The 25335-nt window shown below is 39.1% G+C and overlaps 2 protein-coding genes across 2 annotated transcripts in view; both read left to right on the top strand.

The window, feature by feature from the left end:
• Positions 1–3777, top strand: part of LOC121950132 (anoctamin-1-like) — a 34471-nt gene extending 30694 nt beyond the window's left edge. The window contains exons 24-25 of the mRNA XM_042496052.1: positions 612–717; positions 2218–3777. Coding sequence (XP_042351986.1) covers positions 612–717; positions 2218–2472 — 361 coding nt within the window. The 3' untranslated portion in view covers positions 2473–3777. The remainder of the gene's footprint in view (positions 1–611; positions 718–2217) is intronic.
• Positions 3778–6491: 2714 nt separating this feature from the next.
• LOC121950133 (zinc finger protein 135-like) lies at positions 6492–10033 on the top strand. Its single transcript, XM_042496053.1, has 4 exons — positions 6492–6553; positions 6965–7136; positions 7294–7704; positions 8770–10033. Exons 2-4 carry the CDS (start codon positions 6992–6994, stop codon positions 9786–9788), a joined length of 1575 nt encoding a protein of 524 aa, XP_042351987.1. The 5' UTR covers positions 6492–6553; positions 6965–6991; the 3' UTR covers positions 9789–10033.
• Positions 10034–25335: the final 15302 nt, after the last annotated feature.

Consider the following 25335-nt stretch of genomic DNA (forward strand, 5'->3'; position numbering starts at 1 on the left):
CATATCACTCAGTGTGTGTATCCATATGTTGCTATGTGCTAAGTTGTACTGGCTGCAAAAACATCGAGGACCAATAAATCTAAAACAAGCAGGGCGAACCAGATCGTTTGAGTGTGAGATTTATGGTGGTAACTTTTATATGGATAGCTTACACGTCCATGCTCCTGAGCCACATCTGCAAATATTTAGAAACGTAACTGCAGGTGGTAAAACAGAAACATAAACTATTTGGGGAGGAAGCAGAGTCTGCACTTTTGCTTGTTATAAAAATGTCCTGACAGATTTGATGGATTTCGGGAATCATCCCGAGGACATCTGTGCATAAAAGGCCTCCTGTCTGACTCTCCCATCAATAAATCGATTCACCCCTGGTGTTTGCATACTGGGACAAGGACAGTAGGCCAATTAAATGGCCTAATGGAGCTATAACTGTAGCTCAACTTAACTGTGCATGTAAACATACTGAATGTCTCCGTCAGTCACCGGCTTTAACTCATCTGCAGTTGGTGGGAAAAGGAGTTGAGTCAGCTGTTACTTCTAAGGAACAATCAGTTGTTGAATTATCAACACATGTCAAAATTTAAGAACAAACTGTATTTTTGTATCTGCAGGTATAAAGACTACAGAGAACCCCCGTGGTCAAACACTCCATACGAGATCTCAAAGGAATTCTGGGCGGTGCTGGCTGTTCGACTAGCATTTGTCATTGTTTTCCAGGTAAGGTGGAACAAACAGATTGGTATGAATTAGCACTATTTATATATGAATTTATTAGAAATTGAATTGAATTATTACAAAGCTCATTGACTATTAAATTTTATATGTAAATCTGGGATTTTTACACTGAAGCATACGGTAACTATTTTTGCGTAAGCATTGCCGATCTAGTTCATGCAGGGCCCGGTTAAAACAACATTTCTGACCAGCCCATTCTCATCCCCAACTCATCAAGCACCATCGCTTGGTCAGTGCTTTCAGTGTCAGCATATAAATGGAAAATAGTTGTGGGCCAAGAATGGGCCCTTGTGGAACCCCGTAATTAAAATGAACAACAGAAGAGATGGTGCTTCTTATTACAACAGAGACGGTTGTATTTGAGAGATAAGAATTAGATAAGATAAGAAAGTGCTGTTCTCTTTAAACCAGCCAAGGACTTTAGGCAGTGCAGGAGAACACAGTGATCAGTAGTAAATAGTCAAAAGTGGCGCTCTCTGTCGGCTGGTAAAAGTAAATCATTGCAAACCTTGACAAGGGCTGTCTCTGTGCTAAAGCGGGCTCTTAAGACCAGACTGAAAACCGTTTAAAATGTTATTATTATTATTCATAAGAGATTAATTAGGTTGAAAAAAACCTTCTCCAGCACTTTGGATAAGACTGACAGTTTAGAGATTGGTCGATCATTGCAGAGTAAAAGAGGATCCAGATCCGGTTGTTTTAAGTAGTGCTTGAATAATAGCTCGTCTAAGACCATTAGGAAAGATGCCAGAGGTCAGTGAATTGTTACTAATAGATAAAATAAGAGGACCAACAGTGGTGAAAACTTAGTGTTTGAAAAGGAAGTGGAGGATTTCATTTGGTCACTAAATCACGAGTCCTGAGAGGTTAGTGGTTTGAAACTGTGTGAGGGAAACAGGATTATTATAGACAATGGATAGATTTCTTTCATCAGGTAAATTCTGGGTCCGAATGCTCTCTATCTTCTCAGTAAAACCAGCAGCAAACTCCTCAGCTAAATCATAATACAGTTCCAGGGCTGAATCGATAAGTTCATTAAAAAGAGAGCTGAGGACGTTAAAAAGAACTTCCAGGTTATGATGGTTTTTGGAGATTATGCCTGAGAAATAAGATGATCTTGCCTTTTTTTGGCTTTTTAGTCATATTTCTTTTGTTCCTTGAGATTTCTGTGAATGGCATCAGATTTCGTTGCTTTCCATTTGCGTTCTAATCCTTTGCATTGTTGTTTCAGGGATCGAGTGAGTTTGATTTTAACTTAAATTTTAAAAGCTCATCTCAATCCTGTGACTATATATGTTATTACATTCTTGTAACATGTTTACCAACCACATCACATGTATTCCCATCTATAGGTATGACAGAATCTGGATTCTAAATCATGTTTTATGTTACCTAAACATGGTGCTTTTTTTATATAAATAATGAATGTTAGCAACAAAAACAAAAGAAATGACATGATTCTCTTCAATTCATCTCGACCAGAATGTTGTGATGCTGATGAGCGACATTGTGGACTGGCTGATTCCAGACATCCCCAAAGACATCAGCCTCCAGATCCACAAGGAGAAGATCCTATTAGTAGACCTCTTCATGAAAGAAGAGCAAAACAAGATCCAAACTCTGGAGAGCATGGCCTCGACAGAGGGTAAGGAGAACTGCAGCGGGAGCAACAACAACAACAACAGCACAACAGCTCACCCACGCTCAGGACTGCACAACAGCACTAAAAGCCTCTAATGCTACTAACTATGAATCTTAGTTTAGTGGAGTAGTTCTTCGTTAGCAAGTCTTGCTAGCAGCCTACTTGCTCAGGCCGACCTTAACTATCACCCTGTTTAGACCTGGCATCAGCATGTAGCTCGGGTGATCTGATCACACCTGGATAGCTCAAAATAGAGGTACAAACAGCCACCAAGACGCATTTTCTGTCCATATTTATTATATGTTTTGTAGTATAAACGCCATCATGAGGCATCTCCGGCAAGGACCACGTCATCGGTACAGGACGTGGTTGTGCTAATGCGCCGTAACTTACTCATTTTATGTCGAGTTGGACAAAGTGTTGCGTTACCTTCCCTTGTTTTGCCTTATGGAAGGAGACGCGTTTCTGCTGACAGCGGTTCGGACACACCTGCTAACCTTAGCAGCGAGCATGCTACAGAGCAACTAGAAAAAGTGTGGACATAATAACTGTGCACAGGGCAGTAACTAAATCTGAACACAAGTAGAGACGCATGAAAAGGACAGGTATGAACGGCATGTGTCTCGGTTGTCCACTTTTGTTCGGATCACTGAAATGCATGCTAATGCCAGGTCTAAACAGGGTCTACGTGTGTTTGTCCTTGTTCAGAACATTCCAACATTTGGGAGAGCAGCTGGCCGATGAGGTGTGAGTACGCGTGTACTCGCACTTGTGAATAAGTACTTAAATTTGTGAATGAGTACAGGAATCCATAAATGTGTTTTTAGTTTTGCATGTGTACCAACATTTATGAATGTGTACACAAATCTGTGAATGTAGACCCAGATTTGAGAATATGTACTGCATACTCAGATTTGCAATAATTTCATAAACCTTTCAAATGTGCAACATATTTATACATGTGTATAGGAATATGAAAATATGTGAATTTATAAAAAAAAAAATTCAATGTAAATGGCTTTTTATCATGAATGAAATTTCAAAGTGGGGTTTTTACTAAACCTTTCATAAAATACTGACAATGAAATACTGTCACCAAAAATTTTAAATCAGGCATTTTTATTTATTGAGAATAAGATCGTGTTGGCCTGTCGCCTGTCGCCTGTCCATCTGTGCATATGTTTGGTCCATTCTTGTGAGCGCGATATCTCAAGAACACTTAAAGGGAATTTCTTCAAATATGGCACAAACGTTAAAGTAGACTCAAGGACAAACTGATTAGATCTAGGTGGTCAAAGGTCACAGTGACCTTATATTCGTCTCATTCTAGTGAGTGTGATATCTCAAGAACACTTTGAGGGGATTTATTCAAATTTGACAGAAAAATTCACTTGAACTCAACTATGAGCTGATTAGAATTTGGTGGTCAAAGGTCAAGGTCGCTGTGACCTTTCATCTGTCTCATGTTCATGAACGCAATATCTGAAGATGACCTTGAGGGAGTTTCCCCAGATTTGGCACAAATGTCCATTTGGACTCAAGAATGAACTGATTAGAATCTGGTGGTCAAAGATCAAGGTGACCTTATTAAACGTGTTTTTGACCATAACTCAAGAATTCATACGCTCATATTTCAAACAAATGGCTTATAGGATATAATAATGAAGTTTTGTATATCCAAGAAGCCAAAGGTCAACTGTGACATCTTAATTTTATGCAAAATACTTCTCTGGCCAATACTTTAGTACAGCATCATGAGTCAGGAACAGAGGGGGACACATTGATTCAGATACTGAATTGGTGACACTAATTTTGGGTGTCGACCTTGAAACTGTGCTAATTGTTTAGATGTTTTTAGTCCATGTCTTTACAGACGTGGATGTAAACTGTTAATGCTACATGACCGGTGCACAGAGGCAAACAACCGTAAAGAGCTAATTCTAGTTTAATACTTTCTCAGTCTGCATTGGTACATACCGATCTCATTTCTGTCACTGTCATGTATATCAAATATATACAAGATGATACTTTTATTGATTTAATGTAAAAATAATACACAATAAAACACTTTTCTTCCACTCGGTACCACTGCATGATGTTTCTGGGCCCTGCATTCTTGTTACCTGATAGGTTTGCCACGCCTCATACTTGAAAAACTCTAAAGTTCGTTATATTTAGAGGTGTGGACTCGGATACACCCAGGAAATACAACACTCAGACTTCCTGGCACTAGCATGAGACAGATCACCTCACACATTTACAGATCTCAGGCACGATAAGAGTGCAGCAAAAGTCAAAGTGTTTTGCTATCTCTTAAAGCTAAATGCTTTCATGTGTCACTTATTATTAAAAGGCCATTTACATTGAGTTTATGGGTAAATATTTTTACGTTTTCCACACATGCACAAACATTTAGAAATGTCTCAACATATTCACAAACCTGAGTATGCTTTACAGAGTTGTGGACACAATCACAAATTTGAGCACACGTAGAGAAAGAGAAGCAGTCTCAGAGCTCTGCACACACAATAGTACATTATTTTCCTACATATTTGGCTCCATACACATGTCCGCTGCAAATGTCACAACTTCATGCCGGCAGTGTCTCAGCAGGGACACAGAGGCATGAATAGGTAAGATGTAGTACAGTGCCTGTAGCTGTTATGATGTGTACAACGCATATGCACTTTTTCATTTATTGGATGATTGAAAAATGTCTCATTATTGCAAGTGTTGCTCTATTTGTTCATTTTTTTAAAAAATACATTGCATTATCAAGTCATGAACTGTAGCTTCATATAGATCTCAGTTCTTGATTTATAGTTTGCTTGCAACTGTAGTTTGGCGCTTTTTTTTGACATTGAAATGAATGAGTTTTTTCTTATTTCAAATATTTTTCTCCAAAAATGTTTCCAACTATTTTTAATGTTTTTTGCTATGACTGCCTGCTACAATACATCATGACTGTGACTGAAACTCTCCTGCTTAATAAAATGTGGAGAGGAGGAGGGACGTGTGAGTTTTCAATGTATATTCTGAATAAATATTGTATTTACATAGCATCTTTATTCAGGAAAGTATGATTCTTAATTTTGTATGTGGGCCCACCGCATATTGACGCAGGGACTGCAATCACTTTTTAGGGACTGAAAATTGCATTTTATGCATTGCATTGGCCTTTAAAAGGTATTGACACAGGTCAAAATGACAAAATGATTACAGTATGTCAAATACAACCCCTAAGAATCAAATCTAGTCATTTTGAGGCAGAAACAACCTTTCAGTAACAAGATAGCATCTGCAATTACTTTTTAGCAAGTTGAAAATTGCATTTTATCATTGCATTGGTCTTTTAAAGGTATTTGCACAGGGACTGTGTGAGATATAATTTGTCAAATATAATCACTTTGAATGAAATCAAGTCATTTTGAGGCAGAGACAGCCTTTCAGTGGCAAGATAGGAGCTGCAATAAATTTTTGGTAAGAAATAAATTGCATTTTATGGATTGCATTGGCCCTTTAAAGGTATTTACACAGGTAAAATGGGACTGGGTGAGCTATAATCTGTCAAATAAGACAAGTAAGGAACTGCAATCACTTCTTGACAGGTTTTCATGTGTTGTATTGGCTCTTTAAAGGTATTTAAACAGGTAAAAGGAGGTAAAAGGGACAGGAGTTGTTATAATCAAGGGCACAGAGCAGGTAATATAATCCAGGCTCATAAGGATAATAGCAGATAATACCTTTATTTTTACATTATCCATCCGTAAAGTAAGTAGTATAGACTACTTTCTAAATGTACAAGATTTTAGACATATTAAACACATACAAACAACGGGAATGACTATTGACAAGCGCGTGAATGTCATGCCTGATCAAACTATAAATCGCAAACACGTGAAAATTGGGTTTCACAAAGACATACCTATGCTCTCACCAGGGACATAAAGTTATGTGTATTTATATACTTCAACTGTTCGATCCACGTGAGAGCAGCTGAAGACGTGAACACTGAGCGAGGCAGCTTTCACTGGCTGTGCGCGCTCCCGCGGACGGCGGATCATTTTCTGGCAGACGATCACTTTTTGGCACGACACCTGTCCGCGAGCGACTCCGAAGCTGAAGGTGGCGGTCGCACATCTAAGCCCAAAAAAGAGGAAGAAGAAGAGGAAGAAAGTGAGTTTTCCTTAATGGGAGGAATTTGACACACGCTGTCTCTTAATATATCCGCGGACATTTGTCTATTTAAGAAGCTTTTATCGCGAAGGACGTAGTTTATTCAGCAACGTTAGCCTACAAAGCTTGCTATTGACAGTAACGTTAGCCTAAAAAGCTAGCTGTTGACCCAGTAACGTTAGCCTACAATGCTAGCTGTTCACTTAGTAACATTAGCCTACGATGCTAGTTGTTGACAGTAACGTTAACCTACAAAGCTAGCTGTTGACAGTAACATTAGCCTACAGTGCTAGCTCTTGACAGTGGCACATTGGCCTGCAGAGTTGTCTGTAGCTGCAGTTAACTTGCTGGTTGTACAGGGAGAAGATCTATTTTACTGTGTTTGACCTTTTTTTTGGTTGTTTTGTGCAGTTGTGAAGCTTGAAAGGAACGGGTAAAATGTGTAAAGTGCAAAGTGTGGGAGTGCTGGTGAAGCAGCAGCTGACTGCGGCTGCAGAAGAGATATTTGGACTGTTTGAGACAACCATATCAGAGTATGAAGACGAGATCAGTCGTCTGTGCAGACTGCTGGAGGATGATGCAGGTGTGTAGAAGGGTTTCCTCTCTTTTTTTAGGCATGCATTTAGTCCTGTTGTTAATGTGTGTCCCTAGTTGCTAGTTATTTTGGCAGTAAACAAATACTTTAAATGAATCTCATTAAAGGGTTTATGTTTAACATGATTCTCGTTGTCTGCTGTTAGATATCCAGCGGGTGTTGGTGGGTAAAGAAGAGGTTCCCTCTGAGCAGCAGCAGCACCCAGAGCCCCGACACATTAAAGAGGAGCAGGAGGAGGTGTGGAGCAGCCAGGAGGGCGAGCAGCTTCAAGGACTGAAAGTAGAGGATGATACCACTGAGTTTGCAGTCACTGCTGTGCCTGTGAAGGGTGGACCAAAGTTTCAGTTACCTACACTGAAGTTAAAGCAGACGCAGGCAGCTGCTGGACTGCTGGTGAAGCAGCGTCTTACTGCAGCCGTTGAACAGATAGTTGAGCTGTTTGAAAGGACATTAACAGAGTACGAGAGGAAACTTTCTCAGTCAAATGAAGAGATCGGCCAACAACGTAAACTACTGGACGCTGTGTTAAAGCCTGAAGTGCGGTTATACAGAGCAGGTTGGTGCACACTGATCATGCATGTTTTGAGACAAATGAAGACTCCTTTTTGTACCGCCCCTACACCTTTACACCTTTACACAGCACCAAACAATCTGGCATTGTGTTGCTCCAGTGTGTGTGATTATACACTTTATTATGGCATCAAAGAAGATGTGACGGGTATCATGTTTACCACATAAGCGTCAGTTAGGGCTGTGATGATATGGAGGATATGGAGGGTATGGATTTCTTCCAATCAACGTGTTTCCGTGCTTTTGCGGTTGGTTTACCAACATTAGGTGTATCAGAAAAACCTGATAAAAATCTGTAATGCTGAACCGTCGTTTTATTTATTTAATAAAATGTCAGCAGTAAGCAGGACAGTGTGCGGGAGTTTCTCTCTTTGTTTACAGATATCACATAAGAGAAATAATCTAGACACACACACAAGAAATCCCCCGCCAGCCTAATGTTACTGTCCCTGCTCCTTCTTTTTATATGGTAAATACATGTGTTGAGGAGACCCATGTCATATGCGTATCTGCTGTCTGATAAACAAAAACTTGTTTTTCTTTACAATTTCTGGCATCTGGGAGAGCAAACTTTTGTCTTTTTTTTTTCTTGATCGTTATTATTATTATTATTATTAATATTATTAAATGTCAGAAAGACAATGCTCCACATGATAAAGTTAAACATGTTTATAAAGTTAATCTCAAATTATATATATATAATTTGAGATTAACTTTACAAACATGCCTTTCATTGACATTTTACAGAGGGCATTGTAAGCTGCAAACAAATAAATAAATAAAACAATCAGTGATGTCGGGTTATCGGTCTCATTAACTACTAATAATCAGTATCAGCCCTGAAAAAACAATATCAAGCTCTACTACTAAACTGATCAGCCAATAAATATCACACAATGTCTTCCTCAGCAGCAACAACAAAACTAGTCATGATAAATAACAAATACTGTCAATATACAAAAATAATCAGCCATCAATAAAGAACAGAGCATAAAATATACAATCTACTTACAAACAACATTATATGTTTGTATTTCTGTCGTCCCTGCAGACGTCCAGCAGGTGTTGGTGTGTAAAGAAGAGGTTCCCTCCGATCAGCAGCACCCAGAGCCCCGACACATTAAAGAGGAACAGGAGGAGGTGTGGAGCAGCCAGGAGGGCGAGCAGCTTCAGGGACTGGAGGAAGACGATATCATCAAGTTCCCGTTCGCTGCTGTGAAGAGTGAAGATGATGAGGAGAAAGCTCAGACCTCACAGCTTCATCAAATTCAAACCGATGAACAGATGGTAACAGCGGCTGATGGAGACGACTGCGGAGGATCAGAACCAGCCAGGAACTCAGATCCAGCGAGTGATGACAACAACTCCGTCTCCTCGGGGGCTGAGACGGAGGACAGTGACGATGTTTGGAGGGAGTCCAGTGAACCTCAGTCGCATTTAGATGCTTTGAAAAAAGCCAATTCTCAAAGTGTGAAAAATTTCATTTGTGTTGTTTGTGGTAAAATACTTTGTTCCAAGAGGAGTATTTACAGTCACATGACCGTGCACGTGGAGCATGAGTCCTTCATTTGTCCGATATGTGGGAAAACGTTCACTCATCAGCGAACATTACTTTCACACATGAAAATTCACGTGGATGGAAAACCCTTCAGCTGCTCAGTGTGTAAAAAAGGATTTAACCAGCGTCGATCATTGATCGAACACATAAGAACCCACACAGGAGAGAAACCCTACAGCTGCTCCGTGTGTAACAAAAGCTTTCACAGGAGAGGAGTGTGGATCGTCCACACCAGGAGTCACGCAGAGGAGAAACCCTTCAGCTGCTCGCTGTGCGGGAAAAAGTTTGGCCATCAAGCACATCTGAGAAGACACGAGAAACGCCACTCAGCAGAGAAACCCTTCAGTTGTACAATCTGCGGGAGATGTTTCAATGACAAAGGACATCTTAAAAGACACACGAGGCTGCACACGGGAGAGAAGACATTTGGTTGTGATGTTTGTGGGAGAAAGTTCTTCCAACAGAACCATTTAAAAACCCATAAATGTGTCGTCTTTCCCACCGATCCTTAAACGTTGGGTTTATTTCTGAGACCACCTTTGCACTCCTATAGTTTTTATGCCACGACCAGAGGCGTTATTTTGGGTTCTCCGTCCATTTGTCCATCCTATTCTTATGAATGCATTATCTCAAGAACGCCTTGAGGGATTTTTTCAAATGTGGCACAAACGTCCACCGGGACTCAAACATGAATTGCTTTGATTTTGGTGGTCAGAGGTCAAAGTCACTGTGACCTTGCGACCATCTCATTATTGTGAATGTGATATCTCAAGTGTGCCTTGACAGACTTTCTTCAGATTTGGCACAAATGTCCAATTTCAGTCAAGAATGAACTGATCAATATTTACTGGTCAAAGGTCACGGTGACCTCACAAAACATGGTTTTGGCCATAACTGAGGAACTCATGAGCAAATTATGATAAAATCTCACACAAATGTCCAGTAGGATAAAATGCTGAAGTAATGTCAGTTTATAGAAAAAAAGGTCAAAGGTCAGCTTCACCTGTGACATCACAATGTTCTGCAAAACACTTGTCTGGCCGTTACTCAGTGTCCTACCTCAGGACCAGAAGAGACCACATTTGGCCAGATACTGAATTGGTGACACTAATCTTTGGTGTCTACTAAGGTTGCAAATTGTTGGCTCTTTCCTTATCAGTAATTGGTAAAAATAACAATCAATTAATCGTTATTGCAAAAAACATAAACACTTTGCTCATACCAAACAATACAATGTGTTTTTCCTCAGCAACATATTCTATATACTTGAACAGTATTGCATAGCCTATTGATTGATCGATACAGTTTCACGTGTTCGATTGAAAACGACCGATTAATTGATCATTAATTAATCGTTGTCATCCCTAAGGTCCACCTCGAAACTGTGCTGACTGTACAGATCTGTGTGTGAAGCACGCATGTTTTCACATGGATGTAAACTGTAAATGCATAAATGAGTTGTGCACGGAGGCATACATCCGCGTGGCGGTAATTGTGTGGTTTGGATGTTGGAAAATGTATCTCTGGAACTGTCTTTGGTTTGGATTTATGCCACACGTGTTGTTAATAACTCATTTAAGTCACTGAAGGAAGTTAGATTTATCTACATACTTATTTATTGTATGCATGCATTAGCAGAATTCAAACAGAATATGTAAAAATCTTGAAAAGATTTTTTTTGCTTAGCTCACCAGTAACCACAAATAGATAGTCCAAGAAATATTTCAGATTTAATGATCATTTAAGTCTTAAAAGGTTGTATTTTTAACTATGACTGAATGTTTAGATGAAGGCTGCACCCTGAAGGAATGCCATCAACCTGCAGGGTTATTTTAAGATATGAAGTGTGTTTTGGGCTGTCCTGGCCTTGCAGTTTAAAGGGATTTTCAGTGGAGCTCTATGAGATACTTTTGTATAGTAAAGCGTATTAAATGCAGTAGCTGGATGAATTCACTCCCTGTTGCATAAACAGACGGGACTCACACAACAATGTTCAGCATCACACTGCTGTATAGAGGGGTTGATATCAAAACATATTTTAGCCACTTTAAAAGTGGCCTACATAAAAGAAAAAGTCTAAGTGGCAGCTGTGTTGAGAGTGTTTTCAGCGCTTCACCTCGCCGCCACACTGTCGTTTTCTTTGGCACTACATTTTCTCAACGGTATAATTTCTGTATTCCTATACAGAAGCTCAATTTAGCAATTAACTTTTTCATGCCAAAAGTCAGGAAGAGCATTACTGGCTGTTACTTGATATCAGCGCCACATTACAGCAGAGTGTGACGCTGAGCCGACAGCCAGCTACTGTATACAATACTCCGACTACACATAAGTATCTCATTCAGAAATCCCAAGCTATACAGCAATATACACTTACCATGTACTCACAACATCCCACTTTCAATGAACGCATTAAATACTTATGCAAACATTATGATCATAGTCACCATCAAATTCACTTCAGTGGGCTACACGAGGCAGGAAGTGAGCACATGACAGTTCACTACTGAAATTATATCTACCTGATGCCTAATGTCACCGTTTACTGGAATAAATGAAGATACACATGACTGTAATAATAATCATCATCATCCTTATTTTAAGATGAATCAATACCGAAGTGAAAGGTGATAATTAAATACGCTTACTCATAGATGTTACCTTACCACACTGTATCTGCTGCACCTTGAAGATGCTCTTTGCTTGTTTTTGGTCACACGAATAAAAATATTTCCCCTCAAACCTCTCTGAGTTTTGAAACGTATCTATTTATTACAGACTTTTTATCGTGACTAACCTTTTTTTCTGATCTTTGCAAATATTACATCCAACTGTCAAAATTCAGTAGAGGAAAAAGTCTTTCTTTTTCATGAAGGAAGTAAAAAATGGAAAATTTAATTATTATTATTATTATTATTATTTTACAAAAGGGTTGTTAAAACTTTCAGACTTGTTAGCAAACACCATTTATTTATCGATCTTTTGTGTCTTTTTAAAATATTTCTTTTTAGTGTTTGTTATTTATTTAAAATACATTTTATATTTTCTTTTATCTTCTGTATGTCTTCCACTGGCATGTGTATATTTCATGTTATTCAGTTTTATTTATGAAAAATAAATTTAAAGAAAGAGATAATTACATATATGCTGTATGTCGCTTATTGTTATGCTGATAACATATTTTTTTTAAAGTCCAGATGAAAAGAAACTACATTACAGGGTAAACATGAGATATACAACAGACATTTCACTTGGAGAGGGGAAAGCATTAACCCTTAAAATTATTGCTCATTTGTCTAGCAGAGCACATTTTATCACAACTTAATTAAAAATATTTTCAGTTCAATCTGATTCAGCCATCTCTATCATTCAGTTTAGGTTTGTTTTGTTAAAAAATTCACTGGATATCACTGTTTGAGTTTGCCTCCCACAGGATGTTTGTAACAAGAAAAAGTTTCAGAGGTCTTAATGAAAAGATTTATGTAACTTACAAAAAAACAAAAAAATACAAAAAAAATCTAATCTTTTTTTTTTTTAAACAAGCTCTACCAAAAGGTTGATATGTTATTCTATAGTAAAAGTAATGAAGTTCAGCTAATAAAATTAAACCTGATTATTTGCTGAGATAAAATTGAAGTTATGATTATCTATTGTTATTAGTAGATACATTTAATATTATTGATTATATGTATGGTGAAAAAAATTAAAAGTAGTGGTGTTAAGATCATAAGTTCATTTTTTTTAATAAAAGCATGATGTTATATGCATATGTTATACCTCTGAAACCTGAGAGAAATTGCTGATTTCTTTTTTTTAAAAAATGGGAAAAACATAATAAACAACTGAAAAAAGTAAAAAGTGATAAGGAAAGTACTTAGATACTTTAAAAAAAAAAAGTCAGAAAACTGTATTCATATGAATGCATGAATTATTTTATTTTACTGTCATGCCATCTAGTGGCCCTTCCTCAGTGGGATTATATGACATTAGAACAATAATCCACTGTACATATTTCATAACATGAAAATAGCTTTCAGTATTGTTGGCTATAAATCATAATTACAACTGAACAACAAATTAAAAAATAATTATTTAAAAAAATAAAGAAAGAATGCATTTATATTTCTCTTAATTATATATTTAAACTTGTTTTTTAATCATTTTTGAGAGGTCTTAAAAAAAAAAAAATTATTTTCAGATATTTTCTTACTTTTCCACTAATTTATTTTTGTGCTATTTCTGGTTAAGTTGCTTGTCACCTTCTTCCCATATTTTTGAAAGAAATCAACCCATGCTCAGGTTTCAAAGGGTTAAAGGGTTAATGGAATAAAGAAGAGCGTTTTTTTAAATTGTATTGTCTTTTTCTATTAGGTGTCTTAAAGCAGATCCTGTTTTGTATTTTCCGGTCCGGTAGGCGGCGGTATGCACCTAAATGTTGACATTGCAATTCCCCAAAAGACGCTTTGAAAGAAGAGTTTTTTTCCGGCGCGGCAGCTTCATTCACGGTCACTATAATACATCCATGTGTTTGTCAGAAAGGGTTAAAACAAGAGACAGCCCTCGGTGAGGTTTTTGACTTTACTTTACTTTAGTTTACTAACTAAACGCGGGACTTTTTCGTTTTTATCAGTGAAACCTTAAGTGAGTCACTTTTACAGGATGTGGGCTGAGATGCACTAAAGCAGAGCTGCTGGTTTGTTTGCATTTCAGAGTGAAACTTTAAGTCTCTGAATCATTTAAAAAAGTCTAAAGTCCAGATGCTGAAAAAACTGACTGAGAAACGAAGTGCAGCAGCTGAGGAGATCTTTGAGCTGCTGCAGAGAACCAGAACCAGAACAGAGACCAGAGACCTGTGTTCTTCACCAGAGAACCACCGAAACCCGAAATACCGGAAACACACCTGAGCCAAAAGCAGGTTTGTTTACATTTATCACACACAGAGAAAGAAAAGTAAATGTAGTGTTGATGTGGCTGTGACAGTAAATCTGCTCAGTAACTACAGGTGGATTTCTAATTTTGCTCATTGAGTTTTTTAAATATAACAAAATTACAGTCAGTGTTATCATAAAGCAGTGGTGGCTGATTTACTGCATGACCCAAAATGGGATTTAGAAATATGAGGAGCATGCTTCTTTTGTGGAGTCGTTTTCCAAATTTTTAAATTTGCTATGTTGTGTCTTGCACTGGTCTGAGGGCCAAAACACTGTAAACGTTTCAGAAAACACTCAAACATTTCCCCAAACTCCACAATATCGCCCAAAACAAAACGTCTCAGAAGATGAAATGACATTGCCCAGAAAAAAAACCCCAACATTTCAGAAAAACAAAATAACAATTAATAAAACAAAACATTTCAGAAAAGCAAAATAACATTTAGTAAAGAAAAAAAATCAAAAAACTAAATGACATTTTCCAAAACAAAACAGCATTTTATATATCAGAAAACAAAATAACATTTCCCAAAACAAAACATTTCCTGCAATCAAACAACATTTCCCAAAGACAATACAATATATCAGAAAACAAATAACAATTTCCAAAAACAAAGCATCTTGGAAAATTAAACAATGTTTACAAAACTCAGCAACGTTTCAGAAAACAAAATAAATTTCTCAAAACACTAAAACATTTCCCAAAACAAAACAGCATTTCAGAAAACAAAATAACACAGATTTTGGTGGTCAAAGGTCACTGTGTCATTCTTGTGAACGCAATATCTCAAGAAAACCTTGAGGGACTTTTTTCAAATTTGGCACAAACATTCGAGCGGACTCAAGGATGAACTGATTTCATTTTGTTGGTCCTAACTGCTGGATTTTACAAATAATAAGATCAGCTGATTCTGTTTCATAATAACTCATCTGCTCTCTTTTCACCAAAAGTCCAGCAGGTTTTTCAGTTTTCAGTGTTGTTACAGTTTTCACATGTCGCAGCCCTACATTTACCATTTCAGCTGACTTTGGGTAAGCCTCGGATAAATGTTTTAGGTTAATTTAGTCGAATTTTACAGGACTAGACGTTGACTATTCAATAATGTAGGGATTTGGATAATAAATGGAAAGAAGTTAATGAATGGAAGCGCATTGCTGCCACTCTGATAACGTGATAAATTATACTGTATGTCAGCAGGAAAAGACAGTGAAAATGGTACTTTGATGATTGTATTGACTCTATACAGTTTTACTCCAGTTTAAAAGTCTCTCACACACAGAGATGAGCAAATACAAAGACGTCTGTTTAACGTCCCGCTTCATAGGAGCCATTTAGCATATTTATTTCGTATTATTAAATAGATTAGTTTGATGAGTAAAGAGTACATTATTTTGACCACTAGATGGTAGTAATACCCTGTAGTCTATGTCAGGTTCAGTTTTTGCTGTACAATAGTGTGACTGCAGCCTCGCTGAGCTGCAGCGTGTTTCATGCATGGACGCATGGTTTCATGCTTTTGGTCTGCACACATGCAGCGCTGCTCAGCGTCGCTGCCGCGTCACTGCCCGCAGACATTAGTACTGTATTTTCATATTTATAAGCACAAATTCCTCTCATTTATGAAGTCGTACAATGCAGCCGAAAACACGGTCCTGTAAATGTTCCAAAATCAGATGCCTTTTATCAGAAACTGATGAGATTCTGTCTAAAGAGGGCTGTCAGGGGACTTTTGTTTTGAAAGGGAAGAGGGGAAGTTGGAGTAAACCAGACGTTTTTGTATGTCCTCACCTCTGTGACAGAGAGAGACTTTTAAACTGTAGTAAAAGGTAGCATAGAGTCAATATAATAATAAAAACACCATCTTCACTGTCTGTTTCTGCTGACATACAGTATAAATGATCACGTTTTAACGGTTAAAGAAGAGTTATCGTCTGAGCAGCAGGACCCCCACACTTTAAAGAGGAACAGGAGGAAATGTGGACGTCAAACTGATGGTTGTTCACAAGAGAAGAGTCAGGATTACTTAACCTAAACTACAACGATGACTCTGGAAGTCGAAAACGTTGTAATCCAGTGGAACAACTCTGTGGTGGTAAAACAGAAAAAAGTATACAATCCATGATGTTTGACAAAGGAGGGGAAACCGTTAAGTTGCTCAATCTGTGGAAAAGGTTTTAGTGAGAAATACGATTTGAAGAGACACTTAACATTTCATACAGGAGAGAAACCCTTGAGTTGCACCATCTTTGGAAAAGGTTTCAGTAAAAAAGCAGATCTGAAAATTCACATCAGAGTTCTCACGGCTGAAAAACCATATAGTTGCTCAATTTGTTGCAAAATATTCAGCAAGAGTTAATAAAATAATTCATACAGGGGAAAAGCCCTTCAGCTGTCCAGTTTGTACAAAGAAATACTACCACAGGGGGGTGTTAGTGGAACACATGGGACATGTCATATTATAGCATGTCAAAAAAATGGGCAAAAAAATCTCAAAATTAGACATTTCCAAAAAATGGCTGAAAACTGCTTATTATAGCTTGCAGAGATGCGTCATAAAAGGGTCAAAAAAGACTATCTGAAAATATCCTTTAATATTTTTCTTATATTTAATTCAATATATTTCGAGAGCACTTAACTTTTGATCATTGGGTCATGCCTGAACTGCACCCTTTCGCTGTTATGGGCTACGGTTTTATTTAAAGCGTCATTTAAATAGTCAACACAGAAACATAAACTTCAATTTTGGTTGTAATTTCCAGAGGTTTAAACTGCAAGAACAAATAATCTTAGTAAAACTGAGGATATAGGGAGGACTAATAACAGTATAATTATAGAAGTTTGCTTGCTTTTATCCTCATTATTTGGTTTCTGTTATAGTTTCTATGTGAGCATTATTTCTAAATACTTTCCCGCTCAACCATTATCGACTCAATGGGACTGTCATGTCTTTTCATTATATGAAGTGCAGTTTTGGAGTGAGAGCCCTTCAGAGCATGTGTGCTTAATAAAGCTGCTGAAGGGACCACTTTGCCATCGTGGAAAAAAAATGCTTCCCTCACTCTCGAGTTTGCTGCAGAGCCCTTCAAATAAAATCATTTCTCTTTAAATCCATCTCAGCCTGAAAGATGGCCTCTGTCATGTAATGAAAAGCTCAGACTTCTTCAGAGGCAATCACAGTCTATCATCATATAAGCTATCTGCTGCAACAGCGCCGAGGAATGGGTCTCTCAGATACCTGAATTGGTGGCGAAACTTCGGTGTCTCAACAGTGAAGTGACAAGAGCTGATCCAAGCTGCCCACAATTTTTACAAAATCTCTGAATACTTAATATCCAATCTGAATGTGAGACTCAAAAAGAATCACCCACACACTAATCGCTAAAATGTGCGAGAGAGAAACTGACCACTGCTCATTTTAAAAGTAAAACCATACACTCATTTTTCTTTCCAAAAACTGAAAAGCTTTGAGTTAATAAAATTAAAGAATAAAAAAAGATATGTATATATATATATATATATATATAATATATATATATATATATATATATATATATATATATAAGGAAAACTAAAAAAGAAAGTAAATACATGGGGTAGTTTATACAAAGTTAAATAAACTAATAGCAAATTAAAAAAGAAATGCTGTGCAAGGTTATTTATTAGGATAAAACCCTTAATATGAACCGTCTTGTTTTAGGGGTTCCTATTATGCAAACCATAATACAAACAGAAATAAATAAATAAACAAAACAAAAACTAAATTTAAAAACAAAAATCAACAATTCAGCCAGCACAGTGCAACTAAGACAAGTCACTAAAAGATACATGTCACTGATTGATGTGTGGACAGGCTGCCTCACTTGAGGACGTGGCTGGATCAAACCTGTCTCGTCTGCATGACACGCAGCAGGACGGCGTCAGATTAAAACACTGTTGGATCAAACAAACCCGGACTTGCACGCGGGAGTTCAGTGGTCTAAATCTGTCTAATTGTAGGGTTTTTTTCTACATTTTACCATGTGCCTCTTTTAATCCTAACCTTTTCCTTTTGTTGACGTCCCGGCATTGGTTGCCATGTGCATATGTTGACGTCCCGGCGTTGTTTCCCATGTGCATTTGTTGACATCCCGGCGTTGGTTGCTATGTGCATATGTTGACGTCCCAGCATTGGTTGCCATGTGCATTTGTTGACGTCCCGGCGTTGGTTGCCATGTGCATATGTTGCCTAAACATAACCACATGCAGTGTAATCCCGCCATGTGCTTGTGTTGACATCATGGTTGCGGCACATCGGAAAATCAACAGCGGAAGCAGAAAGATAACTAAAGTGTAATATGTAGACGCGGAAGTCCACTGCAGTGCAGCAACATGTTACAATTTGGGATGAGAACATGTTGTTCTATGTCCTAAACTGACGCCGCCTGTCTGTACGTCATGCTGCCAATGCAGGTGGCTTTTGGCGTTGGAATCTTAAGCTGAAATCGCTGCATAAGCGGCGTTATTTGACGACTTCGCAGTGAAAGCGGGCTGGCTCCAGAGGACAAACAATGTCCACACAGATGGTGTTGGAAATTTTGGGGGGTTTAGCAGAAGGCCCTCATCTATCTGCTTCTCCTGCTCACTCTGCCGTCACTCACATTGATTGTGTGTTGAAGGTTTTTACCCTGTGATTTTTGCTTATTATTTTGACCGCACATTATTCTTCAGACAGCGATCTGATTACAGCGTACGTCTGTGCTCCGCCTCGCAACAAAGTGCTTCAAAACACCTTTTCATCTCCAAGAAAAGCTCCTCTCCGCCCCCGGCAAATAAACACATTTATTGACAGCGTAATCACTCAGTGCTCTCAGTCTACAGTGTGCACAATGATTCACACACACACACACACACACACACACACACACACACACACACACACACACACACACACACACACACACAGTTTCCTTGAGTGTGGAGAGGGGGGTCAGAGGTCATCTGGGAGTCATAAGGTCTATGATTGGATGTTTACAGAGCAGTGGGCGTCCCCAGTTGTCACCCCGCTAAACATCGACCCAAAGAGACACCTTCACTAATGGAGAGATGGAGACAGACAGTCAGACAGACAGCAGAGAGATGGAGACAGATGGACATGCAGCCGACACACAAAAATGATTTTTACATACTTCATACACATTGCTCCATTTCGCTGTATTTAAACCTGTGCCGACAGGTATGTGGGATGGTGCAGAAAATCCCACGTCCAGTGTGAATCTGGCGTTACGCTGCTGGTTACACCATAAAATAAGGAGCACGAAGGTACTCATGGGGCAGGTAAGAGGAGCGGTTGATAGATCCAACAATCACCAAACCATAATAACCTAATAACCTAATCCTAACCCTCCATAGCAGCTTATGTTTGCTGACGTCCTGCCATTAGTTGCAGTGTGCTTTTGTTGCCTAAACATAACCACATGCACTGTAATCTCATCGTGCATTTTTTGACTCCATGGTTGTACCATCCGGGAATGTCAACAGCAGACACAGAGGAATACCTAGAGCATAATATGCACAAATACAAATATGTTTTGTATTCATCAATATGTTAGTAGTGCCGATTTTTCCATAACAAAATCTGCATCTTACTGCATGCAGATAACGATTACCACTCTGCTTCATTTTATGCACATCTCTCCCTCTGCTGGGGAGGCAGAAGCAAACACTGCCAACCAAGTCACCTTGCAGCGCTCCTTTCTCCTGCTCTCTTTTTTTCATCACTTTCACTCTCTTTCTCTCTCTGTCCTTCTTGATTCAGTCCATTAAAACTCCCGCCATAGTGCCATTTGAGCACAAGGCAGTTCACAACTTCAGTCTCAGTGAGGGAAGTTTCTGTTCTTTCTCTCTCTTTATTTGTGTCATGTTCACCGGTAAACAGGATGCACCTTTCCATAGTAATTATCACCTCCTTATATGGTGCTCACTGGCTGCTCATGGGAGCAGATAAAGTCAATTTACAGTTGATTGGCATTCACGAACATAAACATGTGCCTACGATCAAATCCAAGTTTGCTACAGTGTTCATGAATTCGGTGAAGGTTTTAAGCACCGAGGTGTTTTATGTGAAAATCCACACACAGACACTAACACTTCAAAAATGAGGCCCACTGTCTCTTTATGAAATGTGAAATTTTGCAGCAGACAGTTGTAACGTTAGAAATTGACACTACGCTTTTTGTTATGCAAACATAGTTATGCGAGAATAAAAGGAAGTTCCTTGTGTTTGACTTTTGTATTTTTGCACATGTTCCTCTAAGGAATGATATAGTAATACAGTAGACTTAATTTTTCACGGAGCACAAGACACGTGGATGACGATCTGTGTTCACAAAGCTTTAAAGTGATAAAAACTGATTTACACAAGTGCCATTAGTTCTCAGTCTATAGTTGTTAGATTCAGTGGGTCTCATTCATGAAACATGAGCAGAACAAACTTGTGTGTTAACTGTTTGCAGAAAGAAATTTATGTGTCTTACAAAATATTCATCAGTATGTCAGTAGCTACGATCTTTCCTGGACTAAATCCTCACCTGCCTCTGACTGCTCGTAGTGCTTGTGTTAATAAGGTATGCACAACAAATTCTTACAATACTGATGTATTCTTATAATTTACCCTTAAGATGAAATCCTAGCCAAAATAATAGCTGCTGGACGATGGACAGTGACAGCTACAAATGTGTGTGTGTGTGTCATAGACCAATGATGTCGACAATGATGATGATGATGGAGACGGGGAATTAGTTTTCGATTAGCCACAGTGTCAGGTCATAGTGTCACGTCCCACCTCTCTGTCTGTGTGACTGATCAATACCGACATCACACACACTATTAGCAACTCTACCTCTTCTTTTTTCTCTCTCTCCCTTTGTCAGACACACAATTATCAGCCCCTCCCCCAAGTTTTTACTTTTCATCAGTGCGCTCCCTCTGTACGCGCACAGTCCACCGCAATCTCTTTTTTCTTCTACCAGTGATGTGCACTGTGGACTGGAGGAACTGGCTGTGATAAAAAGCAGATTTAGTAATAAAAAACCTTTTTAACAACAACATTTTGTTGCAAAATTTAAATTGGGGTGTTCACATGCAACCTGGTAGTACACAAATGTGCCCCACACTGACACACAGCACACTCATCTTAATACACCTTCAAACTGATCCACCAAACTGAGTCCCGCAACTCACCTGAAATCTTTCCCATAAAATATTTTTGACAATATGAATATAAACTTTCACATCATTTGTCAGTGATTTCGCAAAACATGTCCCATGCTTAAACATTAAATCAACAGAAACCATTCAAACTATGCTTTTACAAACAATAGATTTATGTTTTATTGTTTAAATGCATCCAGCTTCTAAATGAGTTGTTTATTTCCTGCCGTCATCTGATTTTAACAACAGTAAAAGTTAAGTGCAAATTCATTTAATCCAAAAAAGCATCACAGTTGAGTTATGTATGTGCACATCTGATGCTGAGAGCCGCTTTCACGTCAAACTGGCACGCATCTGGACAAAGTGAGATGAGAAAATGACAGGAAAGAACCGAGCAGGACGACACCAGGTGTGTCCACATGCAACGCGCACTGGCAGCGTCACTTAAGAACATATTCGGCTGGAAGGACAGTGTCAGGTAATAACGCTGCCGACAATGATGTGATATAAAAAGCACAAGTGTGCTTATAGCGTGGGTTCAAGGGGAGGAGTGTTCACCTCCCATTTCTGAGTTTTTTTTTCCCCCTACACCTTACCACGTGTTTCTTTTGCCTCCACCTAACCGTCGAGACGGTCCGCATGGGTTGCCATGTGCTAATGTAATATAAACATAAGGACCATGAAGGGTCATTGAACCATGTGCTTTTGTTGACATCATGGTAATGACAGTCTGGAGTGTTAACAGACGGCTGATGCAGAAGGGTACCAAAAATGTTTTAAGAAGTCGCAGAAGGTCGCTGACGTGCTGGCACTATGTGACGAGCTGGGATGAGACCGTGTTGGTATGTGCGTGGAGGATTTGGTGGCCTCTTTAACGGGATTGTCTCACTCTGCTCTGATAAACCTCCACACACTAAAGTTTAAACATCTTAGCAGTGACTGGAAACGCCACTAGACATTTGGTGAACTATCCTCACCTACCACCGTGGTTAATCGTAAATGTCCTCATGAGCCATGGCCATTAGATTTGATTGGTAGGTTTTTGTTCTCCAGAGGATGAACATATTGAATTTGGACTCTCCATCGCCTTCCTCACAATAAAAAACATGTGAGCAGTGAGCATTTTTGAGCATATTTATGCTGACAAAGGGATAAACCCATTGACTTTTAATGACACCGTTGCCTCCATAATGTGCCACCCTCAGGCCGCCTCTGTTCGTATTTCCGTAAACTTTTAGTCTTATTTGATTTTCATAGAGTTCGACTGCACATCACTGCTTTTACACTCTCTGTTGCTAAAACTTTTTCATCTCCCGAGCTCATCGTGTCTGTGTCAACAGACTTTGATTCACAGGTCATCTAACATCAGATATTTATGATGCGGCTTGTCACACAGGTGACCAGTCATTACAGAGAAGGTCACACACACACTCATATTCAATACAGTGTCTGCTTTCAGTGTGTGCTCATTAAACATTTACAAAAGTGTGCTGTAAAACACTTTTTTCTTTTATGACGAGCCTGTTGCATCTGCATGATACGCCACAGGATGGCGTCAGATAGCAACACCGCTGGTAACAATGTAAAAAAGAGCACAAAGGCGGGAGGAGCAGCAGATGGGTCCGACAAGCCCGGACTTTCAGCCCAGTGCCCCCCCCCCGCCTGAATGTGATGTTTAATTTCTACACTTAATCATGGCCTCTTCTGCCTAAACCTGAAAAGGTTAAAAGGGAGAGAGTGCTATGGTGCAAAAAGGGTATCACAGGGACTACTCTGCCCTCACATCAGGCAGTGTAGATCCAAAGCAGACCGCATCATAAAAGACTCAAGACCCTGATCACAGTCTGGTTCAGTGGCTACCGATCTGGCAGACGTATCCACTGCCTCAAAACAAGAACTGAAAGACTGCGAAGGAGTGTCTTTCTACAAGCTATACAAGTTATAAACTCATAAAAGTCTGCACACTTTGTTGTGGGACGATAACGCCTGCTGCGTTTTTTGCACACACATTTGCACACAGTTTAATCTGAATATAAAGCTTTTGTCAGCACAGTTGGTACGTCGGGGCGACTCGATTTTACTGTAATGTTTGCTGCATGTGACAATCAATCCTCCTTGAAACCTTGAAACTGTGTTGCCTAATCCTAAGCATGTGCTTTTGTTGATGTTCCAGTGTTGGTTAACATGTGCTTTTGTAGACATCCTGGTGTCAGTAACAGCAGACGCAGAAGGATACCTAGAGCATAAAATGTAGACGTAAAAGTCAACTGACAAAGTGGATATATGTGACGACTTGGGATGAGAACTTGTCAGGAGTTTGTGTTTTTATGTATACCTGTGGCTATGACCTGGCTCAAAAGTTAGAACTTAAATATTTACACTGTGGAAGACAGTGTTGTCAGTGGTGTGTGTGATTCATGAGTGGAAAATGTGTGTGGGTGTTGTAAAGGTGCATAAAAGCAAAGCAAAGAACTAAGGAAACATAGCAAAACAGAGAAAGGCAGAGATGCAGCAGCAGAGTAGAGAGAGAGTTCAGTCAGACACTGAGCTACCTAAAGCCCTCTCAGGTGTTTCCAGTTGCTCTGACGAGTACCAACCTGCAAGGAGAGCACACAGACAGGTGAAAACTCAGATACACAGTCATCATAATTTGCATTGTTTTGTCTTTTAAAAAATCAAAATAAAAGTAAATAACAGACACGGTGACAGAGGCAAAAACAGGGACAGAAAGAGGGAAGACGCAGACGGGAAAAATATGTGCAGAGGCAGAGAGCGAGAGAGTAAATGTGGAATGAAAAAAAGCTCATTAGCTAAAAGGCTCCTCTCTCACCTCCCGCTGTGACATGTGGATGTGTGTTTGTGTCTCTGTAAGTGTGTGTGTCCACAGGCTTTCATTCAAAAGGACAAAGAGCCTTGTCAAGTCAACACGCAGCCAGTCAAGCAAACAGTACAGGTCATACACACACACACGCAGGCTGCACTATATGTTTGGATGTGTGTATTGTTTGAGGGCGCTGATTCTGTTTCCAAGTCATTTAACTTTAGATGGTGTTAGGCTGTCCAATGATTACCATGCTGTCTGAAATACAGACAGACAGAAATATAGATAAATATATTGATTGATTTTAGACAGTTCGCAGACCTCCTTTGTACCATGCAGTGGAACATTTTTTGTCTTGAACCTGAGTATTTTTGCCTGGATGTGCACACACTTGGTCCTTTGATTGACATTTTTAACATCACACTGGACATAGCCTGGGGGCCCCTAAATCACTGCTTCTTTATGAGGTGCTTGCTGTGTGTATTCCTTGTTACGCCTGGGACGCACTGCTTGTGTAAGCAGTGCATGTGTGACGCAAAACCTTTTGTATTTTTTTATGGCGCCCGTGTTAGAGCCGCCGCATGTCCAGCAACTGCTGCTGAGATTCTGAGTCTCGCTGATTTTTATCGTGGGATGTGAGCAGTTTGCAGCAAAAATTGTATGTATCACCTGTGAGGTCCAGGGGAAGATGACTGTGAAGCGTCTGTGTTTTCACAGATATCGATGTAAACTGAAAGACATACACGTATATACAACCAAGTGTTGTGTCTAGTTTACTAGTTTACCAAATTCTGGTCTGTTACTCCTAAACTCTTAAGCCAGACTGTGAAGTCTCATAAATTCAGTGCAGTCGACACTGTGCGACCTGGATCTATTAAACTTGGGTATGACAACGGCTACTGAATCACAGGCTACAATGTATGTCCATCAATGGGAATTCATCTACGCCCCTGTAGTGGTCAGAGAAGAAGAGGTGGAGGAGGAGAATGTGGATGCGGTCATGGCTGGGGAAAAGAGGCCAACTTGGCATGCCAATTTTGCAATGAAAGTTCAAAGTACAATGTTTTTATTAGCATTACTAGCATTTTGGGTTTATTGCCACCGATCAGTGCATCATT

The sequence above is a fragment of the Plectropomus leopardus genome, chromosome 11 (assembly GCF_008729295.1).
Source record: "Plectropomus leopardus isolate mb chromosome 11, YSFRI_Pleo_2.0, whole genome shotgun sequence".
Taxonomy (NCBI): Eukaryota; Metazoa; Chordata; class Actinopteri; order Perciformes; family Serranidae; genus Plectropomus; species Plectropomus leopardus.